The 22,569-nt window shown below is 35.7% G+C and overlaps 1 protein-coding gene across 3 annotated transcripts in view; it reads left to right on the forward strand.

Annotated features, from left to right (window-relative positions):
* DENND4C (DENN domain containing 4C) overlaps positions 1-22,569 on the forward strand; it is an 80,156-nt gene that overhangs the window by 10,969 nt on the left and 46,618 nt on the right. For all 3 annotated transcript variants that reach the window (XM_042877358.1, XM_042877360.1, XM_042877359.1), the window contains exons 2-7: positions 9,244-9,561; positions 16,833-17,085; positions 17,912-17,981; positions 19,241-19,410; positions 20,808-21,049; positions 21,933-21,999. In XM_042877358.1, coding sequence (XP_042733292.1) covers positions 9,260-9,561; positions 16,833-17,085; positions 17,912-17,981; positions 19,241-19,410; positions 20,808-21,049; positions 21,933-21,999 — 1,104 coding nt within the window. In that variant the 5' untranslated portion in view covers positions 9,244-9,259. The remainder of the gene's footprint in view (positions 1-9,243; positions 9,562-16,832; positions 17,086-17,911; positions 17,982-19,240; positions 19,411-20,807; positions 21,050-21,932; positions 22,000-22,569) is intronic.

Raw genomic sequence — 22,569 nt, forward strand, 5'->3', positions numbered from 1 at the left:
AAAAAAAACTGTACAGTATGGTAAATATGGCCTGGAGCAGGTTTTAGTTCTTACCATGCCCATTCCTCTACTCTGCCTCCAATTCTCTTTCCAAGTAGGATATTTCTGAGTGGCATCTTCATCGTCCTGACTATCTTGGGTCACAGGGTCTATTAACCTAGTGATTTTGTCAGTCAGTTGTAATTCTTAAAGGTTTAAACCCTAACTGCAAGACTTTGATTCAGAAAGCTTTTTTTCCGTGTTTGATATAAGCATTTACATTGTAATGTCACTGACTCACTGTTCTACAGCAACAGTAACTGGATTTGCTAACACCCTTAAAAAAAAAAGAAAAAAAAAAACTAAGTTCTGCATCCTAAAACAGAATGTGATGTTTTCAAACTTATCTTTAATTTTTTGCTGAATAATTTCAATTTATTAAATATAAAGTTGAAAATTTGACTAGTTTCCTCTCTTCTTTTGATTATTTTTTGTTTAAGCAACCCAGGGAATTGCACATAAGGCAGGACAACAAAATGCAAGGAAAATTCAGGGCAATAGAGATCAATTATATATTTTTGTATATGTCTTGCAAAACTAGTTAATTATTGCTAGGTAATTATCACTTACTACAGTAGTGGATTTACAAAACTAGATTAATTTCATCACCACTCCTTTATAATATGAATCACACTGCTGTGTCATTTAAAAGCCCACAGTTTGACTCTGGAAAGAAAAGCTACGTTGGCATAGAAGAGAGACTGTTTCCAATTATTTGCTGAGCATTTGTTACTGATGCTCATGGAAAATCTCAGTAATAAATCCTCAGAGATACCAAATGTCTGTCCTAGTCAAGCTTTAAAGAACTATTGATATCTTTAGTTATATTAAATGTTCTAGCTGTGGTATTTTATTTAGCCTTTGGTCTTTGGGTTTAAAGTATGTCTTCTTATTTGGTGCTTGGTTTTCATATTTCATGAAGTTGTTTATTTTTCAGTATTTCAGAAGCTTAAAGCAAAAATGTTTTTATTCTCAAATATTCAGTTTGCAGAACTAAGACACCTGACTGTTTCTTGGGGATGGGGGGAAGGCAGCTGTTTCACCTAGTTGTATTCCAAGACTTGGTGCCCTTACTTACATAGCAGTTTTTCACCTGAGGTTATTTGTACTGTAAAGCCTTGACAGAACTTGTTTTCTGGATGAAGTTCAACTAGGTGATTTAAAAAAAGAAAAAAAAATTAAAAAAAAAAAAAGAAGAAAAAACAAAACGACAAAACATACTGGAAGAATACTTCATTTAAGTAATTGACATAGTGTTTATCTCTTACTTTGTCCTCAGATTTGTTTTTCTGGTAATATAGACAACTATGAAATAGTCAGCTTGTGTTTTGTAACCCTCGTAGTTACACAGCCATTACATTCTCAAATGTTCACTTGAAAACTTAATGAAGGAATAGTCCCATATTTGCATATGTGCGTGTTCAGACCCAGTCACAAGTGACATCCAACCATTCTTGTTCCACAGCTGGCTGTGTTAGGACAGGTAGAAGGTGGGCATTGCATGTCTATGAAGTTGTTTTCTTAACTCTGTTTTTGAATGATCTTGTGAGTTAGTTGAGTGAGTGTTTCATTTTCTACTTTGACCAATATAATATGCATTCTAAAAAAGAAAGTCTTTGAATGCACATCTAGGGGTTCTTTTTCTCTTGTTGCAGATTGCATGTGACTAATAAACTGTTAACTGTTAATCTGAACATGTTCAACATTGTTGAATGAGTTTATAATGTTCCATTCTGTAATAGTCTTAAATTGTCCACAGGTCATGTGAACGCCCAATTTCAGCTGTTGCACACACACCAAATTGAAATGAATAGGTAGGAGCTGCATACTTACCTGAGCACAGAGGGGCTTCCTTAGTACTGGCAGTATATGGACAAGCATAAAGATGTGAGCAGTGTTAGCAAAGATGCGTTGAAATGGAACAAATGACTGGAGTGCAAGCTCTTTGGGAACCCTGCGTGCATCGTCCTTTGCATTTTGGCTCTTAAATTACTGGTGACTCTCTACTGGTGATTATTTGTGCCAGTTATGCTTAATCCTGTGAGGGTGCATCTGTGTGGTGCAATCAAATCTGCATTTTATGTTTTAAAGAAGTCTAAAACAAACCTTGGTTGCTGAGTCCATTATTGTGTTCTTTGTTACTTTTCAAAGTAACTTTGATTATTAGCTTTCATGTATTAAGATCTCGTTAAAGAAATACAGAATTGGAGGCACTTAGAATGAGAGCTTCTCTTTTCTTGAATACGGTTAGTATTGAGAACTGCCTTTCTTACTATGGGTGTGGAATGCAAGTAGGGTAGAAGGCAGCCTGAAGAAAGTACTATTGTTTGTTCAATGTTATGTTGTTGATGCAATTCCACTACTGTGGAGTTGTAAAAATATTGTACTAATTGTATCAGTACAAACTTCATGAGAGATAGCAGCTTCATCACGATTGTATTTCAGTTTGATTTTTTCTTTCTTTCTTTTTTTTTTTTTTTTTAAACTAACAACCTAAGCTCTTAGGTGTCAGTACCCTCACTAGTGATCAAATGTACTAAGCTCAGGCCTTAAGGTTCTGCTTTCTCCTGTTCATAGTAACTAAAATGCCTTGTTGTGATTTAATATCACTAATATTTGCAAAAATTGGGTTTTTTTTAGTCAATGCAGTTAACTTCTTTGCACAAATTTTGTCGTGTTTTCATCTTTACAACTGCTGCAAGAGATTACATAGAGACTTTGGTATTTGAGATGTGTGCAGAAGGAAGAGGAGGTGCAAGCTGAAGGACTAGTGCAGCCTAGCTTTATCTCTTCGCTGTGCTTTGCCAATTGTATATTTAGCTTCATGAAAGGCAATTACAAATCTTGTTTTACCTTCTTTCTGTTTTGAATTTTAGTTCAGCTGTTGCTAGTTCAAGAAGTAAGTTGTCTTGCTAGTTACATATATTAAACTCTTTGACTTTTGTTTGCTAAGTAGTGCTTCTAATGTGAATCAGGGATGTTTCCAAAGTGACTCATTAAAAGAATGCTGCACTGTTTGCAGTGGTAAAAAGTTAAGATTTCTTAACAAGCGTAATGAAGATTATTTTTCACAAAGGGAAAATAAATTGTTCTTCCCATTCTATAACCAATAATACCATTTACTCTTGAACAAGATGAAAGAAAAGCCAGTATGAATAGAGAAAAAGATGCAGATATCTTCCCCCTCTTCACCACAGAAGGGAACTTTTCTTTTTGAATTTTCAGGGTTTTTTTCCCCTCTTCTCCTTAGTTCACTGGAAACAGTGAAGAAATCGTAAGTATAAAGACTTGTTTGAATAGCTTACTAAGTTCTGTATTGTGGAGTTGGTTGTTTATGATTATCCCTTTTTGGTCTATGAAGTTTTGCTTCATGCAGTGGCTGAAAAAGCAAAGTAATGCTTCTGTCTTACTTGTATTTTAGCCAGCAAATTTCCAAAGTGTTGCGTATGACCTCCTGACAAGTTATCTTGTCCAGCAGAATCTTTGTTTTTCAAACTAGTTTAGTGAATTCACTGTCTTCCCTGGTCTTCAGGATAGCTTATTTTAGGAATAAATCAAGAGGATAGAGTGGAGGTACATTTTTCTTCTATCTCATTTGCTGCCAGTAGTGAAGTATGACTCATTTGCAAAACTTAGTGTTTGTTAGGACTCTTGAGTTGTGCTCAGTATCTGCTTTGCTTAAAGATCTTAAGCTGGCTGCTGGTTGGCTGATTGCAAAATAGGTCTTTCAGACACAGTGCACAAAAAGTGATGAGATTATTCTTGAGTCTGGAGTGAAACTTAATTCCTTACTAGCCTTGTTATAAAAATATTTTCTGTTTTGAGGAAAGTATGCCATCTTTATATAAGTTGGTCATTGTGCATGCAGTATGCTTGCACACAAATAGTTTGTAAGTAGTAGATTGTTTCCACACAAATTTCTTCGGTACCATCACTGTCTGGAAGAAGGTTGAAGTAAATTTAATTGTTTGCTAATTCATGCATTAATCATTTATCACATGCAGAAATACCTTTAAAATTTCAGTTCTTTGACCATGTTTTCAGTATTTTCAATTAATTAGATTTCTGGATTTGAATTACAATGAAAATAGGCTTTATTTTTGTCATTCAGGGTCAAGAATATTTCAATTCTTTGTGTTCTTATAAGTAGTGAAGAAAAGGTGACCGGTGTAAAGAAAGAGTCTGTCTATCTTGTAAGCCTTCTGCTTTTTCAGGAAGTTGTTGCTGTTCATAATGAAATCACACTATGCTAAGAAGTAAAATGGATTTCTACTTTTGCATGAAGATTTGCATATGTTTTGTGTCTAAAACTGTTTTCTATTAAATGTTAGCTTTCTACTGTTTTGATTTCAGTTCTTCCTAATGGATAATTCTTTATATATATATAAAAAAAAAAGTTTAGCTTACTTTCGTGTATTTTTTTTCCGGTGTGCAATATAGGCTTAGGAAAAACTTAGAAAATTCAATTTGAGGATATTAGTCTGTATTAAGTTTTCTATGTGGTCAGTGGTGTATTCGAAGATGAGTAAATAAGGGGCTTTTACAACCAACTTGATTTTTTTGTGTGTGGGGGGTATGCTAGTTGTCCTACTGGGACTTTACTAACTTTCTGAGAAGATGTAAGATAATCATTTCAGTTAGATGTTAACTGAACAAACCTTTTACATCCACACACACACACTTTTGGCGTGGTTTCATTTTAGTCTTTGCCTGTTGATACCCAATATTTGTGCCACTTATTTCTGGAAGTTGGAAGAAACAAGTAGTGAAGGATTTGCCTGTACACACGCAGAGGACAACTACACTGCGTGGGTAGATATTATTACTCCCAAAGGAGTGCATACACACAGATTTCGAAGGATAGCTTCTCTTTACTAGTGTCAAGTAAAGAACTGATTTATCTTCTTTAGTCTGCTTGTCCAAAAGCACATTCTCCTGTTCTGTTGTTGTTGTTCCTGAGCTTATGCTAGGTTACCAATCAAATTTAAGAGAATAATTGAAAACTGATGTTTTAGAATTAAGGGTGGCCTATGCTTTGAATTAGATCATTTTGTCACCTTTTCAAAGACAGATATCATGAAGTACATTGTAAGTTTTGTCACTTCATTGATGAAAAACACTCTTCTAGAAAAAGGGTCTCTAGTCTCTACTAAGATGAAAGTTCCTGGGAAGTAGTGGACAAATTTTATTTTCTCCATCACTCTTTTTGAGCAGATCTAAACTATACTCTAAAGATAGGTAACAAAACACTGAAGCAGTTTTGATTCAGCACAATGGCTCATTTGATGTTGGGGCAATGTGTTACAGCAATAGTTTTGATCCTGGAGGCAAGATAATTGAAAAAGTTCTATTTGGAGTTTTAAAAACCAATGTTAGGTTTATATGTTTGTGTTGCTTCTGTTTCCTGAGTTGGCTCTGCATCTGCTCTGCACGTTGTTTGGTATGAACTTGGATCTTGTGTGGCTGTCCAGAGTGTATTTTAAATGCTTTCTGAAATACTTCAAAATCTTTTTAGATAAAAGCTTCCCTGTGTAATGCCCCTCCTAGCATCATTTCCAAGAATCTTCTATTAGTATTTTGTTTTCAAAAATAAATGAGATTATCTAAACTTTTGGCAGGGTGAATATATCTCACACCTCTGTTACAAGCAAATGTTCCTTGATTGCAAGTAGTGGGCATAGCAGTAAAGCAGATTATGTCACAAATGAATTCTCTGCAGAAGGATCTTGGGAAAGCAGTCCTGCATCCAACACAGTTAAGATGAGTATTTACTGTTACTCAGATTGGCACGTTGAAGTGAAGAGTTGTCTCCTTTTCCCTTTTTTCGCAAGTAATACAGAGTAGAACTTTTTTTTTTTTTTTTTTTTTTTTTAACATGTATGTATATATCTAAAGAATAGAAGTCTTCAGATCTGGTAGTCTGTGTAAAATGAAGGCTGAGGACTTCATCTAAATTTTGGAATTGAAAAGCTTTAAAGTGTATAATAAAAGCAGTACAGCTATGAAATAAAATGCAAATGCACTACTTCTTCATCTTCACTTCTTTGTGGCTGATTGTATTTTGCTCTCACAATTTTCTTTTATTTCACAAGAATGACTCTTGTTGCAGTTATAGCTAACTGTAAATTGAGAGAGTTGCAGTGTAGTTGTGTGGAAAGAAGCTTGTAACTGAAGGCTCGGGGTGCTGTCAGTAAACACTGAAGCTATTTCTAATAATTTAGCATTTTTTCATAATAGTATCTTAGTGAGAAACCTTTCTCCAAAAACAATTCTACTATGAAATCTCCCCTTAAGAAAGGCTATGTTTCACATGAAGCTGATAGCTGACTTTTTGTATTTTAGATATAACATTATGGAAGCACCATAAAAGTTACATTCCAGTTGTTAGAAAAACTGTTGTCTTTTTTAGAAAGTTAAAGCTAATGTGGGCTGTATTTCTGGCTTTGAGCAATGAAAAAAAAGTGTGCTTTTCTCTCTTTGTGTTTTTTGCTGAGCGTAGCCTTTGGCTTAAGTGGGGTGTTCCTTTCTGTGGTGTGGATCATAGATAATTTATGTGTCCAGTGACACTCAGATAAGGGTACTAAGAGTAGCATGTTTGCTAATTCTTTATGAGGTATTACAAAAAGAGTGGGAAATTCTTCATCTTGAAGCTCTACAAGTTGCACGTCTTTGTTGTTTTTTTTTTCACTGCAGTTCAGAAGGCAAAACATCGTTAGCGTAACTGAAGTCTGAAGATCTGTTTCTATTTTGATGGCTGTTAATTTGTAGCTTAGTCTGCACTTATATCTATAAAGTGTTGCAATACAGAAGATGCCCATACATTGGTGAGATAGCTGTGGCTTAGGAAGAGCTATAAAACTAAGATCTCTCTTGAGAAGCCATTTTGCTTTAAATCTTTGTGAAATGGGAAAACATATTCTCAAATAACTGAGTTGTAGTGCTTACGTGAAATCTTTTAATTTTGGAGAAAGGAACTTTAGAACACTTAAAAAAATTTCCTAAATGTTGTGCTGACACATGAAGCTTGTGTGCCAAGTCTCAGCTGAATTGTCAGGTGACTCTGACTTCTGCCTTCCACATTACACTGATTTGCTATGAAATAAATCATAACCATAGCTAAGAAAAAAGTGTAAAATCCTAGCTGTATTTGTATGCTCCTTAGCAAAGAATTGCTACAGTTTCATTGATCCCCACTGGAAAAATTTGGGAAAGGATTCTCGTAATTTCCATTCTAACCTTTCATATTTTAGTATTTAATTTTTCCAAGTCCTTTTCAATTAATTTCTTCTGTTTACTAAGGAAACCCACATTACTCAATTTTAAATAACATTAGTGCAATTTCTGTTACTACAACTGTGGTCAAAAATAGAAACTGTTGTGAGCTTTTTAGCTTTGTATACTGTTACTGTTTTATTTCCTTCTCTATGTGTAAGCGTTTTAACTCTTAACATTGAAAGAACATGATGTTGAGACATGACAACTTGTAAAACATGACAACTAGTAAAAGACTGGATAAATTTGACTTTAGAAGGGGCATGCCAGCCATTTTGGCTCAGGACTTTTTTTTTTCTTTCTTTCTTTTTTTTTTTTTTAAGGAAGAAGTTTTTCCTTTCTCTTTTTTTTTTAAATTTTTTTTAAATTTTTTTTTTTATTTTTAGGTAAACTGAAACATTTTAGAATCGTGGTTTTATGATTAATCCAGTGCAAGGCAGTGCAGCTGCTGAAAGCTGCTGCTTTTCTGCTGAGATAGAGTCACCGCATAATTACTCCAGTTGAACACTAGGCAGTCCTTGCCAGGTTAACATTCAGCCAGAGCAATTCTTCTTCCAGTTGATTTCGTAATTGCATAGACTCTGTTTCTGGTCAAAAGTGAGGTGGGAATGAGTAGTAACAGTATGAGGAGCGTCTTTTTAATGGAAGCGCTAATTTATATGAGGTTAACCTGAAGCCTGTGCATTTCATGATGACTTATGTACCTGCAAAGAGTTTGATCACTAGTTTAATGGTATTTATGACAGTAAGGAGGATGAGCTGCAGTGAGTTGTGAAGTTGAAAGTCACTCAGAAGCTTCACAAGCAGATATGGCATTGAGGTCGTTTTCTTGTTCTTCAAGAGATCTGAGGGCAGAACATCTGACAGAATTGAACTAAACTGGAGAAAGGAGGCAAAATAGGCATATACTCCCAGGCCATCTTTCTGTTAGTGCATGTTAATGTCTGTGCAATTACAGTGGCAATGAGGATCTTGTAAATATGAGACATTTCTCAATTTTGGTGCACTTATGCACAGAAGAGATTGTAGAGATTATAAGGGACTTCTGGATCGTTCTTAAATATTTCTCCATCAGCTTTGAGAGGGATAGGTATTTCATGAAAACTGATACTTGAAATTGTACTTGCGATATAGAAGTGTAGTCTGCCAGATAGTTTTGCTCATTAAAAAAAAATGCATTCCACTGTTTTAAAATCAGATGTTAAATGAACATGCTGAGTATTTGGAGAACAAATCTTTCCAGATCTAGAATGTGCAGCTGAACAGTGATATATACAGCCTAATCAGCTGATGAAACATGGGCTTGGATATGTGATTTCCGTAAATTATTTCCAAATGTTAAAGTTGCCTGCTGGATGTGTCAATGCTGAATGTGTGCCTGCTATTAGGCCTAACATACGGAACAAAATGGGTGAAACATGCAGATGATAAACTAGTGAGCAAATAGTTTAAATTGTTCTCTCTTCTGAGAGGAAAAAAAGTAAGTATGATTTTGTAGACAAATTACTTAGTAAATGATGCCAGAAAAATACAGATCATTTTAGTTAGGGGTACCTGCTTTTATTTATGGCCTGTGAAGAGCTCGAATGATCTAATAGCTAATGCCAAGCAATTTTTTTGTGCAGCTGCTGTGTTAGGAACTTTGACCTCTATATCTCACTTAAACTTCCTTGTGCTAAAACACTTCTGTTACAGCACTAGAACTGGAATGTAATTGCCTGCCTATCTTTCTGAGGTGTGTTTTTTTTTTTTTTTTTTTTTTCCCTCTGGAGTTTTCCTAGAATTTTATTGAATTCTCTGAAGACTGTATAGAATTTTTTTTATTTGCTTAATTTTCTGAAATATTTTAAATGGTGATAGCTTGACAGCTGTTTAGGAAAAGGTTTATTTTGAATGCAGTGTGTTTGATTTATGTCTCTTCATTTTCCTTAGGAGTACTTTCATAACCATGATAGAAGACAAAGGCCCACGGGTGGCTGACTATTTTGTAGTGGCAGGACTGACTGATACAGATGCTTCAAACCTCTTGGACCAAGAAATAAGCCGTCATGAAAGCGGTCCGAAGGCTCCAATCACTGACATTGCTGTGATAATTAAATCAGCTGGTGAAACTGTCCCAGAGGGGTACACCTGTGTGGAAGCCACCCCTACAGCCCTCCAAGCCAATCTAAACTATGGAAGTCTTAAGAGCCCTGAACTTTTTCTCTGCTACAAGAGAGGCCGAGACAAACCACCTCTTACTGACATCGGGTGAGATATTTGTAACTATTTAATTCCTCCTGTAGTGATGATAAAATCCTGCTCTTCACTGGTGATGCTGAAAACAGATATGCAAAAGATAACGGAAGCATATAGTTTGGAATATATATTACTTGTTTCATGTATCTGTGTGGCATTTTTATTCTGAAATAAGTTTTCAGTCTTCTAGTGAACTTGTCTTTTTGAAAGGAATGGGAAAGTTATAACTTGAGATTACATATATACCTAAATGTGGAGCAAGTCAAATAGGAGAAATAAAGTTCTTTGCTGCAGGCTTTATGAAAGGTAAGATAATATTATAAAATCAAGGTATACATGTAGAATTGTGCAAACACAGAAATGTAATATCTAAATATGTGAAATCACCTGGAAGTGATAACTAAAGAAATAAATACTGCTATGAGAATTCGCTTTTAGCTCACTTGTGAAAGATATCGCTTGAAAATTGAAGTACAGTGAAACAAAAGATCTAAATTTAACTACTTGTCCAAGTGTCTTGAAGCCTGCGTTAGAAAGGGGTGAGAGATTTTACAAGGGTGCTTGTGAGTTCTGACATAATCAGCTGCAAACACTTTATATAGTTTGTTGACAACTCCAAAACAAAACAAAAAAACTTTTCTATTTTTGCCCGAAGTATAGATTTCTACAGGTTTATTAGTACTGTAATTGTAAGCCTTTAATATATTGTACTGTATTAGAGCATCATGGTGTCTATGACATATGCATGGTTACTGAAATTATTCATTCTCTCTTGATTACATGTGATAATTTTTAAGTATACACTTAAATAACTCAAGCCTTTTTCATCTTCCAGAAATGCAAAGGTTTTTTTCCCCTGAAGTCTAAACAATAACTTGTTTTAAGTCAGTTAACTTTAATCAGTGCTGACTTTCAGAATGGAAAAATTACTGCTATCTCCAAAAATTTTTAAAATACTAGGCTTACTTCTAAAATGAGCTCAAAAGTTGCACAGATGAGTGCTGTCTTTTTCAGTTTCAGTCTCTACAATACAAATTAAATATTTTAACTGCAACATTTGCTAATTCTTAGCTCTAAAATCTTTACTTGCAGTGAGGTAGATCTCTGTGACATTTCTGTACCTCTTTTTCTTGAGATGTCCTCAGTTTCTGTGTTATCTTACATGTGTTCTTGGCTGCATTTTGCTGCTGCAATATGATGACAAAATAAAATTGGGAGCATCTGTGGCTCTAAACAATTTCGCAAGCATATAGCTTAATAAATGTAGAATGTTTGTTGAAGATTAACATGTTTGTGGCTTTATCAAATTAGTTTATCTGTATATGAAAATATGTGGTAATTTAGAGTGTTAAGCTGTAGAGGAAAAAAAAAAAACTGCAGAGTAGAACTGAACCATCTGTGTGGCTGGGAATCATGAATGCTGTAAATTTGTTGCTGAATAAATGAAAGGGAGTGTGGAATCTCTGAACTAATTTTATTACTTACAGGATTCTGAGTTTCAAATTTTAAGGTGTATGATAAAAAATCCCCCCCCAGAGTTTTGAGGTGATGAGTGTAATAATTTTGTGCTACTACCGTCTTGAGGAAATGCTCCATCTGTAACAACTCGTGCAGCACTGCAATACTGTCCAAATTGCTCCATATAGCACTGTTTCTTTGTTCTTCTGGTAAGGACGTTGTAGAATTACTAGGAATACAGAACTAGTGGAGCAAAAGAAAATGGGAAATTGGTGGGGGTCACTGCAACAATGGTGGTAATCCAATAAATATGTTTGCTTTTCCTCATTTAGTAAATAAGCAATGAAGAGTGAAGTAAAATCACATGTCTTTGTCAGTGATAAGTGTAGTTAATGTCATTTATATGCTGAAGCATGTTAGGCACAATGACTACATACTCTTTGGACTTAAGAGTTTGTGAATGCTAGCTGATGAGTAGAGTTGAGTTTGCGGGAAAAAGCTAGTAGTGAAATCTTGGTAACAAAGTGAGTTACGTGATAAGATCTGTGATCTGATGATCATAGTACAAGTTACATAGCCTCATGTATTCAAATTTTAGAAAATCCTAGCTATCTAAACTATGTCCTATTGTTCTTCAGTGAAACTGTGATTTTAAAATAGTTGTTTTCTGTATGTGTGCCTGAAACTGCAGGATAACTGTTGTGATGTGTAGAACTGCAGTTTGTGACTGAGTTATGTGAGAAACTCCACTAAGTTTCAGCAGGAGGAAAAATTTGCAGAGGAAAATTGCGGGAAGTGATATCTAAACCACCAGCCTGCATCCTATGCTTCTGTGGAAGGGACTCTGCTAGTATGTGTTTATTTTCATGTCCCTTCAACTTTTGGAACTTGAGTGCTTGGATCGGTTTTTAATTATCAGTTGACAAGCAAAATAGAGGAATATCTGTCTACTATGAGCTTTCCGGGTAGATCTATTCTTTTTAAATTATTGGTATTTGGCAAATAGCTTTTTATTCTGTACTTTGTTACACACAGATCTAATAAGGGTGTCACACTTAATAAGTAGTGGCAGACTTTTCTCTCTGAGCAGTGGTGCGTATGAATGTTTTCCCTTGCTGCTCCTGCTTTTTTGCAAAACTGTGTTCAAGAGGTGGTTTGAGCAATCTACTTTGTGAATTTCAGTGTGTTCAAATAAAAGTGGAATTTGGACAAGAGATGTATTTTAGGTCAAATATACTCTTTGAAGGCTAATTTATTCTGTTTTTTTTTAGTTGGAAGTTATGTATGAAGGAATGTTTTAGCTTTAGTTGTCCTTTGAGTCAGCTGACACACTAAATAGACTTAGTAGAGGAAGACTATCTCCTCAAAAGGGTTAAATCCATAGCTGGGTATTGTTTCAATGTATAAACAAACAACTTTGTAATGTAACGTATATTACTGTAAGAGAGGCATTTATAAAACAAAATAAAATTAACTTACATGAGGTAACTCTCTATAAAAAAACAACTATAATTACATCTAAGGAAGTTACTTATATTTGTAGCATTATGCAGCAAATACACAATTTCAAGTTGTAAACCTTTTCATTTGTATGTTTTAAAATGACGAATATTTTTACTTACATTGCCGTCTGAGCATTCAAATAAGCATTGTGTGTGTGTGTGTATACATGTTTGTATATGTGTGCATGTGTGTATGTGTATAGTAGTCCTGAAAGATTTATATATATATTTAGGGAAAAGGATTAAAGAAATGCCGCTTGGAGGAATGTGCAAAGTGGAAGCGTTGTTCTGCTGTTTCTTTGCCATCTTCCTTGTGTTCTGTCTTTTTGTGCCTTCTATCCTGTTTCCATCCCATTGTCAGCCCTTCCTATTCTTCTCCTGTAAGCTGTAGGGTCTGTAAGCTGCTAGTGACTTCCTATTATAGCTGCTCACTTTCATATAGTCTGCCAGTTGTCTAACTGTTGAAACTGTGATTGTTTTTAGTTGGAAGAATAAAGATTTGGTGCTAAGGCAATGATCTGTAAGGTCTTTTTCTTTGGTATAGTTTTAAAATTCAGTTCTTTAAGTGTGTGCATTGTTAAATAATTCAGCTACTAGTCATTCTGTTGCTTTCTTCCCAAATATTTTTCTCGACATTCCAAAAGTCAGCAAGAACAGAGATTTGAGGTTTGTTTCCATTTAGGTGCAGCAATACATTGAAATAAGATCTCTTTGGTGAGGGAGGTTGATTGTCCCCTCTGTTCTGCCTTTGTGAGGCTTCAGCTAGAGTACTGTGTACAAGTCTGGAGCCTCCAGCATGGAAAGAATGTGGAGTTTTTGGAAGGGTTCCAGAGGAGGGCCATGAAGATGACCAGTCCTATAAAGGCAGGATGAAGGATCTGGGCTTGTTTAGCCTGGAAGAGGCTAGAACCTAGGAACAGACGGATACTTGTAGGACAAAGGAAAATGTTTTTATACTAAAGGAGAGGAGATTTAGATTGCATGTCAGGGGAAGTTTTTTACTGAGAGTGCTGAGCTGCTAAAGCAGGTTGCCCAGAGAGGCTGTGGGTGCCCCATCCCTGGAGGTGTTTAATTCCGGGTTCAGTGGGGCCCTGGGCAATCTTATGTAGTGCTTGATCTAGTAGCTGCCAATCCTGCCTGTAACACGGCAGTTGTGATTTGATGACCTTTGAGGTCCCTTGCATCCCAAGCTGTTTTGTGGTTTTCTTCTCACTGGATTTCAGTTGTTAGGAATAGAGGAGAATTCCAGAACTGGTTTCTTAGATGAAGGAAAACTTGACAGAGAAATGCGTTTAAGTGTAAGTGATTTTGATCTTTGTAACGCTTTCTGTAGAAGAGATCAAACAGAGTCCTAAATTTCTTTTCTTATGCAGAGTTTTTGCGTTACTGAGTAATGCTTAAGTTTGGTAACTAGTGCAAATAAATATATGTAAAAAAATACTAAATTTCTTAATTAAATTGGAAGCTTTAGTTTGGTTAGAGCTTCTGTGTCAATGCATCTCATTCTGCGTAACTATTTTCTGAAAGTTTGCATTAATTGATTGGGCTAATACTTTTCTTTATTAGAGGTGTGAACTCAAGTTTCAGGGAACTTAAAATAAAATGGAGGGCTATCTCACTAGCCAGCATCTTCCATTGTTCCTTAAAACCTACTAGTGTGAAAACTGCAATAGAGCATCTGGAACATCCTAGAATAATAAAGTACATTTACATGTTTAGATAAATAGTAATAATGGTGGCATTAGAAAGAGAAGGTAACTCTTTTCCCTCTGCTTGACCCTAATTCTGACTCCCATTGTAGTGTATTTTCATTCTATAATATTTGTTTTCTGCTTTATCTTAAATGAGATAAGAATTGTTGTGAAGAGTTAATTTGCATAAGGACTCTAAAGGACAGAAAAATAGTTGGAATTTGAGGACAGCTTTCATTTTTTCTCTTGCTTTATGGGAGAAGTGATTCCACTGTTGCAGTCCTGAAAATTGGTCAGCCTCTTTTATTCTAGAAGCATTTGTACACATCAAGTTCAATAAATTCAACAAGACCAAGTGCCAGGTCTTGCACTTTGGCCACAACAGCCCCGGGCAGTGCTACAGGCTTGGGGCAGAGTGAATGGAAGACTGTGTGAAAGAAGTACACCTGGGGATGTTGGTTGACTCTCAGCTGAACATGAGCCAGCAGTGTACCCAGGTGGCCAAGGAAGCCGATGGCATCCTGGCTTTTATCAGAAATAGTGCTACCAGCAGGATCAGGAAAATTATCATTTCCGGTACTCAGCTCTGATAAGGCCACACCTCGAGTACTGTGTTCAGTTTTGTGTCCCTCACTATAAGAAAGACACTGAGGCCCTGGAGCGTGTTCAGAGAAGGGTACTGAAACTGCTGAGGGGTCTGGAGCACAAATCTTACGAGGAGTGGCTGTGGAAAGTGAGCGTTCAGTCTGGAAAAGAGGAGGCTCAAAGGAGACCTTATAGATCCTACACAATACCTTGGGGGAAGTTGTGGTGAGGTGAGGGTTGACCTCTTTTCCCATGCAACTAGTGGTAGCACTAGAGGAAATAGCCTCAATTGCAACAGGGGAGGTTCAGATTAGATATTAGGAAGAATTTATTCTCTGAAAGAGTGGTCTGGCACTGGAATGGGCTGCCCAGGGAATTGGTTGAGTCAGCATCCCTGGAGGTGTTCAAGAAACATTTAGGTGTCGTACTGAAGGACACGGCTTACTGAGGGATTATTAATGGTAGGTGGAGGGTTGGACTAAATTATCTTAGAGGTCAGTTCAAACCTTGGTGATTCTGTGTAAACCTTTTACATTGAACTGCCAGAGTTGTCTAATTAATTTGATCTTCCTTCTCAAAAGATGTCAGCTGGCAGCTGTTTTTGGGATAACTTTAAGTTGTGCTCTAACAGAAATGCATTAAATTGAAATAAAATGTAACTGAAACTTCCATTGAGACTGATCTGTTAATATTCTCTTTAGATACATCTTCTAGTGGAGTACTGTTTTAAAAGTGATGCAGCTCACAAATACTTTTGGTATGCTCTTTTTCAATCCAGGGTTACACCTTAAATTAAATGTAACAAAAGTGTGTTGAGCCAACTCTTTACATCTTAAAGAATTATTGAAGGTGATCATGTTGTCTCCCATGAGATAGCCGAATAGATTTGTATTGCAGGTTAATGACTAGCAATTTGTTTGATCTCTTTGTTTTGGTTAAGAATTACAGTATTATAGTTCTCATATGTCCTCAGTACTATGACAGGATGTTTTGTTATGTGGAATCTGAATAAACAGTAATATTTATGTATGCATATGTATAAATGCATCTATATGCATCCTGCTTTAAAGGTGGTCAACAGACTTTCATTGAAAGAGTTTTAAAAGGTATGTTATTTTGGTAGTTCAGAAAATTATTGTATCTGTAAAAAGAACTTTTTTAGCTTATATATCTGACTACCTAGAGCTTTCAACTAATACTTGCTAGTAGCCTGTCAAACATTTAGGACCATTTAACTTTAGGACCGTTAAAGATGTCTGCCTTCCTGTGGGAAAACTGTTGGTTGAGTCTTTGAAAACTAAAAAACATCCACTACAGTTTCATTACATTTCTCCTAAATTTTAACATGAAAAACTGTTTGAATATGTCAGGTAGACTGTAGATACTGTAGAGAACAAAGTCATCGCTGTTTGAAGTAAAGCGTGGAACACTGAGCTTGTCTTAATGTCTGGATGTTTAAAAGTACACATGGATGTGTAGTTTGACTTCCAGTGTTTCCTGTCATGGTCAGATTTCAAGGGCTGCATGTTTAGAAAGGACAGAAGTACGAAGTTTTATCTCATTTAGGTAAGAGTACAGCAATGTAAGCTATTGATCAGGCTAAAAAAGATCCAGATACTGTTTGAAGGCTTCAGTATGGGTGTTTAGGAGATATATTCTGCTTTCTAGGAATACAGTCAGCTCCAGTTATTATATATTATTTTTTTTCTTTTCTGTGGCGTTGGGCATTTTTTTTGGTGTGCATGTGCCTGCTATTTGTTTATTTATTTATTTTTGTTATAGCCTTGGAAATTCTAACCAAACTATGAATATAAACCATTACTGTTTTTTTTTTTTTGTTTGTTTGTTTGTTTGTTTTTTTCCCATAGGAAGCAGACTTCTGTATCACTTAACTGTCTACACAATTTTTTAACAGGAATAGTTTTTAAGAAGTACTCAGATGTACTGTGTGAGACAGATGCTACTGTCTATTAGTTCTTACGTTTGCCTATGTAGCTTTGTGTGTACCTGAATGCATGTAATATTTTTGTTTCCTTCCTGTCTGTAGGGTTCTATATGAAGGGAAGGAACGTATCATTTCAGGCTGTGAAGTGGTTCAAGCTACTCCTTATGGTCGCTGTGCTAATGTTAACAATAGTTCAGCTTCTTCTCAACGGATCTTTATCACATATCGGAGGGCTCCTTCAATACGACCTCAGAATTCATTGGCAGTGACAGATATCTGTGTTATTGTTACCAGCAAAGGAGAAACTCCTCCTCATACATTCTGCAAAGTTGATAAGAATTTAAATTGTGGTATGGTGAGTATTTAGATGTTTTAAGTTTTGTTTTTTGTTTTTTGTTTTTTTTTTTTTAATTGCAAATGAAGTAAGAGAAAAAAGAAAGCAAACACAAAAGAGGTAGCTCTTTGGACTCTTCTTGGCACTGTTCAGTTGGTGTTCTATGGCTGCATAATTCTTTCTCTCTTTATGTGTATGAACAGTTTTATAGAATTTATTATTCTGATTTTTTTTTCCTTTTCCGTTAAAAGAAATTTCTTACTATGTTATTTCTATTGATACGGAAGAATGTTAGTTACTGCTTACACTTTTATTTTTCAGTCACTTCATATTTATTTAGTCTGTTTTGTGTTTAGTTTTCTCTGGCTGCAGTATGCAATTTTTTTCCTCAAATGGTAGACAAACTACAAAAAAAACACCAAAAAAAACCCAACAAAAAAATCCCCTATGTAAGTAGTCAGTTTATAGTAGCACATTTAAAGCTTCTAAAGATCTTGTTTAGAATTTTACCACTGTTGATGAGTCTGCCTTTAAGTAACCAAGAAAAATTGTGTGTGTGAAAGCTGAAAGTGACCTGCTTCACATTTCTGTGTTCTAACGTGCTGATAACTCAAAAAATAGTGTGGTGGTATGTTTATTTTATGCAAATACGCAATCTCTAAAAATGTGAAAAGGGCAAATTCTTCATTCAATGAGTAAAATACACTCAGCAGCCAAACAGAATGTTTGTTCTGTAATACTTTGTTTCTGTTCTGTTTGTAAGTGGGAGTACATTCAAATGCTTATGCTTCATTTCTTGCCTATTGTCATCTTTATTGGTTCTTACCATGAATTTTGTGCCTTTCAGTGGGGCTCCAGCGTATACCTTTGTTATAAGAAGTCTGTGCCAGCTTCTAACTCTATAGCATACAAAGCTGGTAAGTAATTTCAAAAGCAGACTGTCTCAATGCATTAGCAGAAGGATTCAGATTCCTTCTGAAATATGAATAAAAAATAAAAAATTCCAAAAGCTTAAGTGTTATCTGTTGTAATTGTCTTCCACAACTGAGCATGTCAGTTGAAATCGCCTCCTTTAAATGCCTTCTCTGCTCACCTCAGTTTTTCCCATAGGAATGAGGGAGGGAAGCCTTCATAGGAACAACACTGTTCTGTGTTAATTCTGTTTATATCATGACAGAGTAGGTAGCTTGGGACTTTAAATGGACAGCATAGCAAGCATTGCATGTGTAATGAATGAATTCATATTTTGTGTTGTGTTGGTGGTGATGGAGTAGGAGTAATTGAGAATTCCAGTCAGCTTTATTTGTATTTCCTTTAACGTTTCATAGCAGATCAACATCTTTCAATGAATTTGCAAGTTAAATGTGTTTGTTTCATTGAGTTTTACAACTATTCTCTTATTTCATAGTAAAGGAGGGTGACAAATACTCTGAACAAAAAGTGACAAGAAAGCCTTTTAAGTCTGGGTGTTATATATACCTTTAATTTATTGCTATTGATTTTTTTTTTTTTTTTTCCTGAAAAAGTCAAAAAAGCTTCCCAAGTAGTGCCTACTGAGCATTAAATGCAAGAAGTTCCTTTGAGAAGAGTAAACTGCTAAATGGGAATTGAATGCATAGATAACAGTCAATGGAACATGAAATGAGTGAGATGAACTGCAAAAGTGAACTGATACTTGTGTGTTCATTTTCTACAAGCAAGACTTAACTATACTGCTGAAAGCAGTGTAAAGATTTTTCTTTTTAACTGAACGTATGAAGTGCTTAGCAGAAAATGTGAGGAGATAGCTAGCTTACCTTATTTCCAGTGGAGATACTGCTACTGTAGTAGGTAATTTATCACTTTATTCATAGGGATTTGTAACAAAATCTGTTTCAATGGCACATTAAATAACACAGATAATTTCCGAAGTCAAAATCCTCAGTGGTCAGTTTTTACTATGTAGAGATACTTGAGCAGTTATTGAAAGAGAATTTTTCAATGTTCACATGAAATTTCTAATTGATTGTTAGTGGGATGATTTAGCCTTACTGTTAAATGAGTTTATTCTGTAGATGTAATCTTCAGCTGTTAAGTTCTGATAAGCAGCAGACTTTTCTGCATATTTTGGAAAATGTATAGCTTATATAGAGCTTGCAGAGCAAATTCACTAACTTTTCATTTTCCCTTACTAAAGGCTTAATTTTCAGATATCCTCAAGAGAACTATGAATCATTCCCATTGTCAGAATCTGTACCTCTCTTCTGCCTTCCTATGGGAGCTACTATTGAATGCTGGGACCCTCAAACCAAATATCCATTACCAGTCTTCTCAACATTTGTACTGACCTGTTCCTCTGCAGAAAAGGTATAGCTACACATTGTGACTGCTTTTTGCTTTAATTTAATTTGCTGACAAGATAAAATAATCTCTTCTGTGTTTAACAGCCACTACCAAAGAAATAATTACATATTTCACTTAGAAAACTGTTATGTCATAAGCCTTATTATGAGACAGATGTAAATGGAAAAGAATATAGGTGAAAGAGTTTGTGCTATTTAGTCATGTGTAAGTAGAACCATATGCTCAGTAAGACTAACAACACAGGACGTGGATTCTTCTGTTCTTTCAAGAAAAGTTCCTGGCAATGTAAAGGTAGCCATGTTGAAGCGATGATCATTTATCAAGTATTAAAAGTGTTTAAGTTCTGGTTTCCCTGTGATTACCTCAAAAACTAGCTCCTTTTGAATTGGTATGAATGTGCTCTGCAGGTATCTGTGTATGTGAGCAAAAAAATAGTTCCCAGAAAAAAGCACAGTGAGGAGAGGAAAGCTAGGTATGAAGAGGAAGTCTGTGACAAGACCTCAAGAAGTGTAGATCTCCTGTGACTAGTGATGATGTTGGAATTCACATAAACGAGTGCACACAGGCTCCAAAAATATGCTGTGTGACTCCGCCCACGTGCTAGAAGTTGGTGTCTGCTATATGCAACAAAAACAGGATTGTACATAGGTCGCTCTGAAAGTAATGCCACCTACTAATTTCCCTGAAAACTACAACAGATATACCATAGCACTATAGCACCGTAGCAATACTTAATTGTGCAAATTCTGAGCTATGAAACACTGTTTGTCAACATTGTCAGATACTAGCTATGCATTTTTGCCAGTGATAAGAGCCTGCATGCCATGCTTATTTTAAAAAAAAAAAAAATCCACACAAGCTGCTCCTGATGGCATTGTTGCTAAGAAAATGTTGCCCACGCAGTCCATCTTTAATTAGCCCAATCAGATGAAAGCCGGAAGGCACCAAATCCGGACTCTGTGGTGGGTGTTATAGGACATTCCAGTTGAGACTGTCAGTGTACTTCATAATCTTTTCAAAATGGTACGGTATTACCTTCATTCAAAAGAAAGGTTGTCTTCTTCTCTGACCTTACTCTGAAAGTTTGAGCCTTCAGCTTAGTCAGGATGTGGTAGTCAGAGCTGATTGTTTGTCCACTTGCAGGTTGTCCCATGTTACTGAGTGTAAATGCTTAGAGTGAAGTGGCATGAAAAAGAGGAAGGGAGGTACAGAGATCCAAAAATGTTACATATTTTCTTTTATAAGGATATTTATTGTACATTATATATAAAGGATAAGTAGTTTAGCAAGCAACCGATTATTGTGTGCAAACACCAATGGCTTATGGATGCTTCCGAAATTCTAACCCAAACTCCCTTTTAAATACTTGACTTACTCAGCTGTGTTTCTTCATCTTTTAGGTTTATGGTGCTGCTATTCAGTTTTATGAGCCTTATCCTCGGGAGCTGCTAACAGAAAAGCAACAATTGCAGTTGGGACTCTTGACAGCTGTAGAGAGAAAAGTGGTTACTTCCAAGTCCATCAATTCCAATAAATGTATCTGCCTTCTTTCACACTGGCCTTTCTTTGATGCATTTCGAAAATTTCTTATGTTCATCTACAAGCTCTCTGTCTCTGGACCTCATCCTCTTCCCATTGAAAAGTACGTTCATTATTTTTCAGGTTAATATGTATAAATATCATTTCAAGTAGTCATCTGATCTATATGTCATGCCTTCATAGCTGCTATATTTGCCCTGTCTTTTGCACTGTGTAGATTGTATTGTACTGATTGTACTGATAGAAATTGTTCTTTCTTCCAGTTAGTCTGAGTAGGTTTTGCAGTGCTAGGAGTGTGAACTGGATTGTGAACCAGATTTTACCATTGCTTTTCTGCTAGAATTTCTGGAGCCTGTTTACCTTTCATTTAAAGTTCTCAGATTCAGAACATTTCTGAGCTACAAGCACGTGCCAGTGCTTATTGTTTTGTACTTTATTAAACACAAGCGCAGAGACTCTGCATTAGCAATATATGTCTGTGTCTGTATTAAAACACTGCAAATAATGCAGATGATTGGTCTCTGTTCTCTGCCTCCTCTACATTCTGTCTATAAAAATACAAAGCTTTCCAAAAGTTAATTTTGCTGTGTGGAGTCCTAAAAGTTCACTGAAATCTGTTGTCTTTAAAACTGCATTAGTCTTCCAGCAATGAAGTATTTTGCTTTTCCTAGCTAAGCCCTATTAGAAACTTTGTAGTATGGAGTTTTGCTACCAGTTTGCCTAAAAACCATTGTGTTTTGTATTTTGTGTACATATCTGAAGGTGCCAATATTAACTTTTTACTTTCCATGAAATGTAGGTGAGTAAGCCTTCTTTGTTTCAATTTGCGTAAATAGGCTTCTGAATGTAGCAAAACAGTAAACAAATAGCAAATGCACTTCTAGAATGTACAGAAACATAGGTATTCCAAAATCTTACAAACACTGTATTCAGTCCCTGCTTAGTCCCCAGTTCTAATCTTCTAAGGTTTTACCTTTCTTTTTCAGGCACATTTCCCATTTTATGCACAATATACCTTTCCCTTCACCACAAAGACCAAGAATTCTTGTGCAGGTAAGCAAAATTTTTGCTTTCATTTTGATTGACAAACCCTTCCTGCCTTCAAAAGCCTGGATTTTTTTCCTTTTGTTTTTTTTTTTTTAATTCAGTTTTGAGTTACTGCTGTAAGGAGCTGAGAGGAAGCTGGTGGGTAGAGTCTCCTTCTCTTACACTGTTGTATAACAGCGGATGATATAAACTGCAGAAGCTGTCCTGCTTGTGCTTTTGAAATTTCTATCATACACTGCTCTTTCATTTTATAGACATCATTTTCATTATGTCACCGGGGAGTTGTTTATGTCACTTTTCCACCACCTATTGTTGGTCAAATGTTATTCCCCTGTGGCACTGTCTCCTCTGCTTTGTTTAATCACCTAGCAGCAGTTACATGCTCAACACTGAGTCATAAACAGTTACTTGTAACTTACGAGAATGATCCCGGTAACTAGTACAAACTTGTTGACTTGGTGAACGGAAGCTCCGAAGATTTTCTGATTTGCATCTCTTGTGTGACATTGTGTCCTACCTAACAAGCATTTTATTAGATCATAGATTTAAATATTATACCTCACTAAGTTTGGAATT

The sequence above is a fragment of the Lagopus leucura genome, unplaced genomic scaffold (genome assembly GCF_019238085.1).
Source record: "Lagopus leucura isolate 7727_CA_CO unplaced genomic scaffold, USGS_WTPT01 Super-Scaffold_100018, whole genome shotgun sequence".
NCBI classification, from domain to species: Eukaryota; Metazoa; Chordata; class Aves; order Galliformes; family Phasianidae; genus Lagopus; species Lagopus leucura.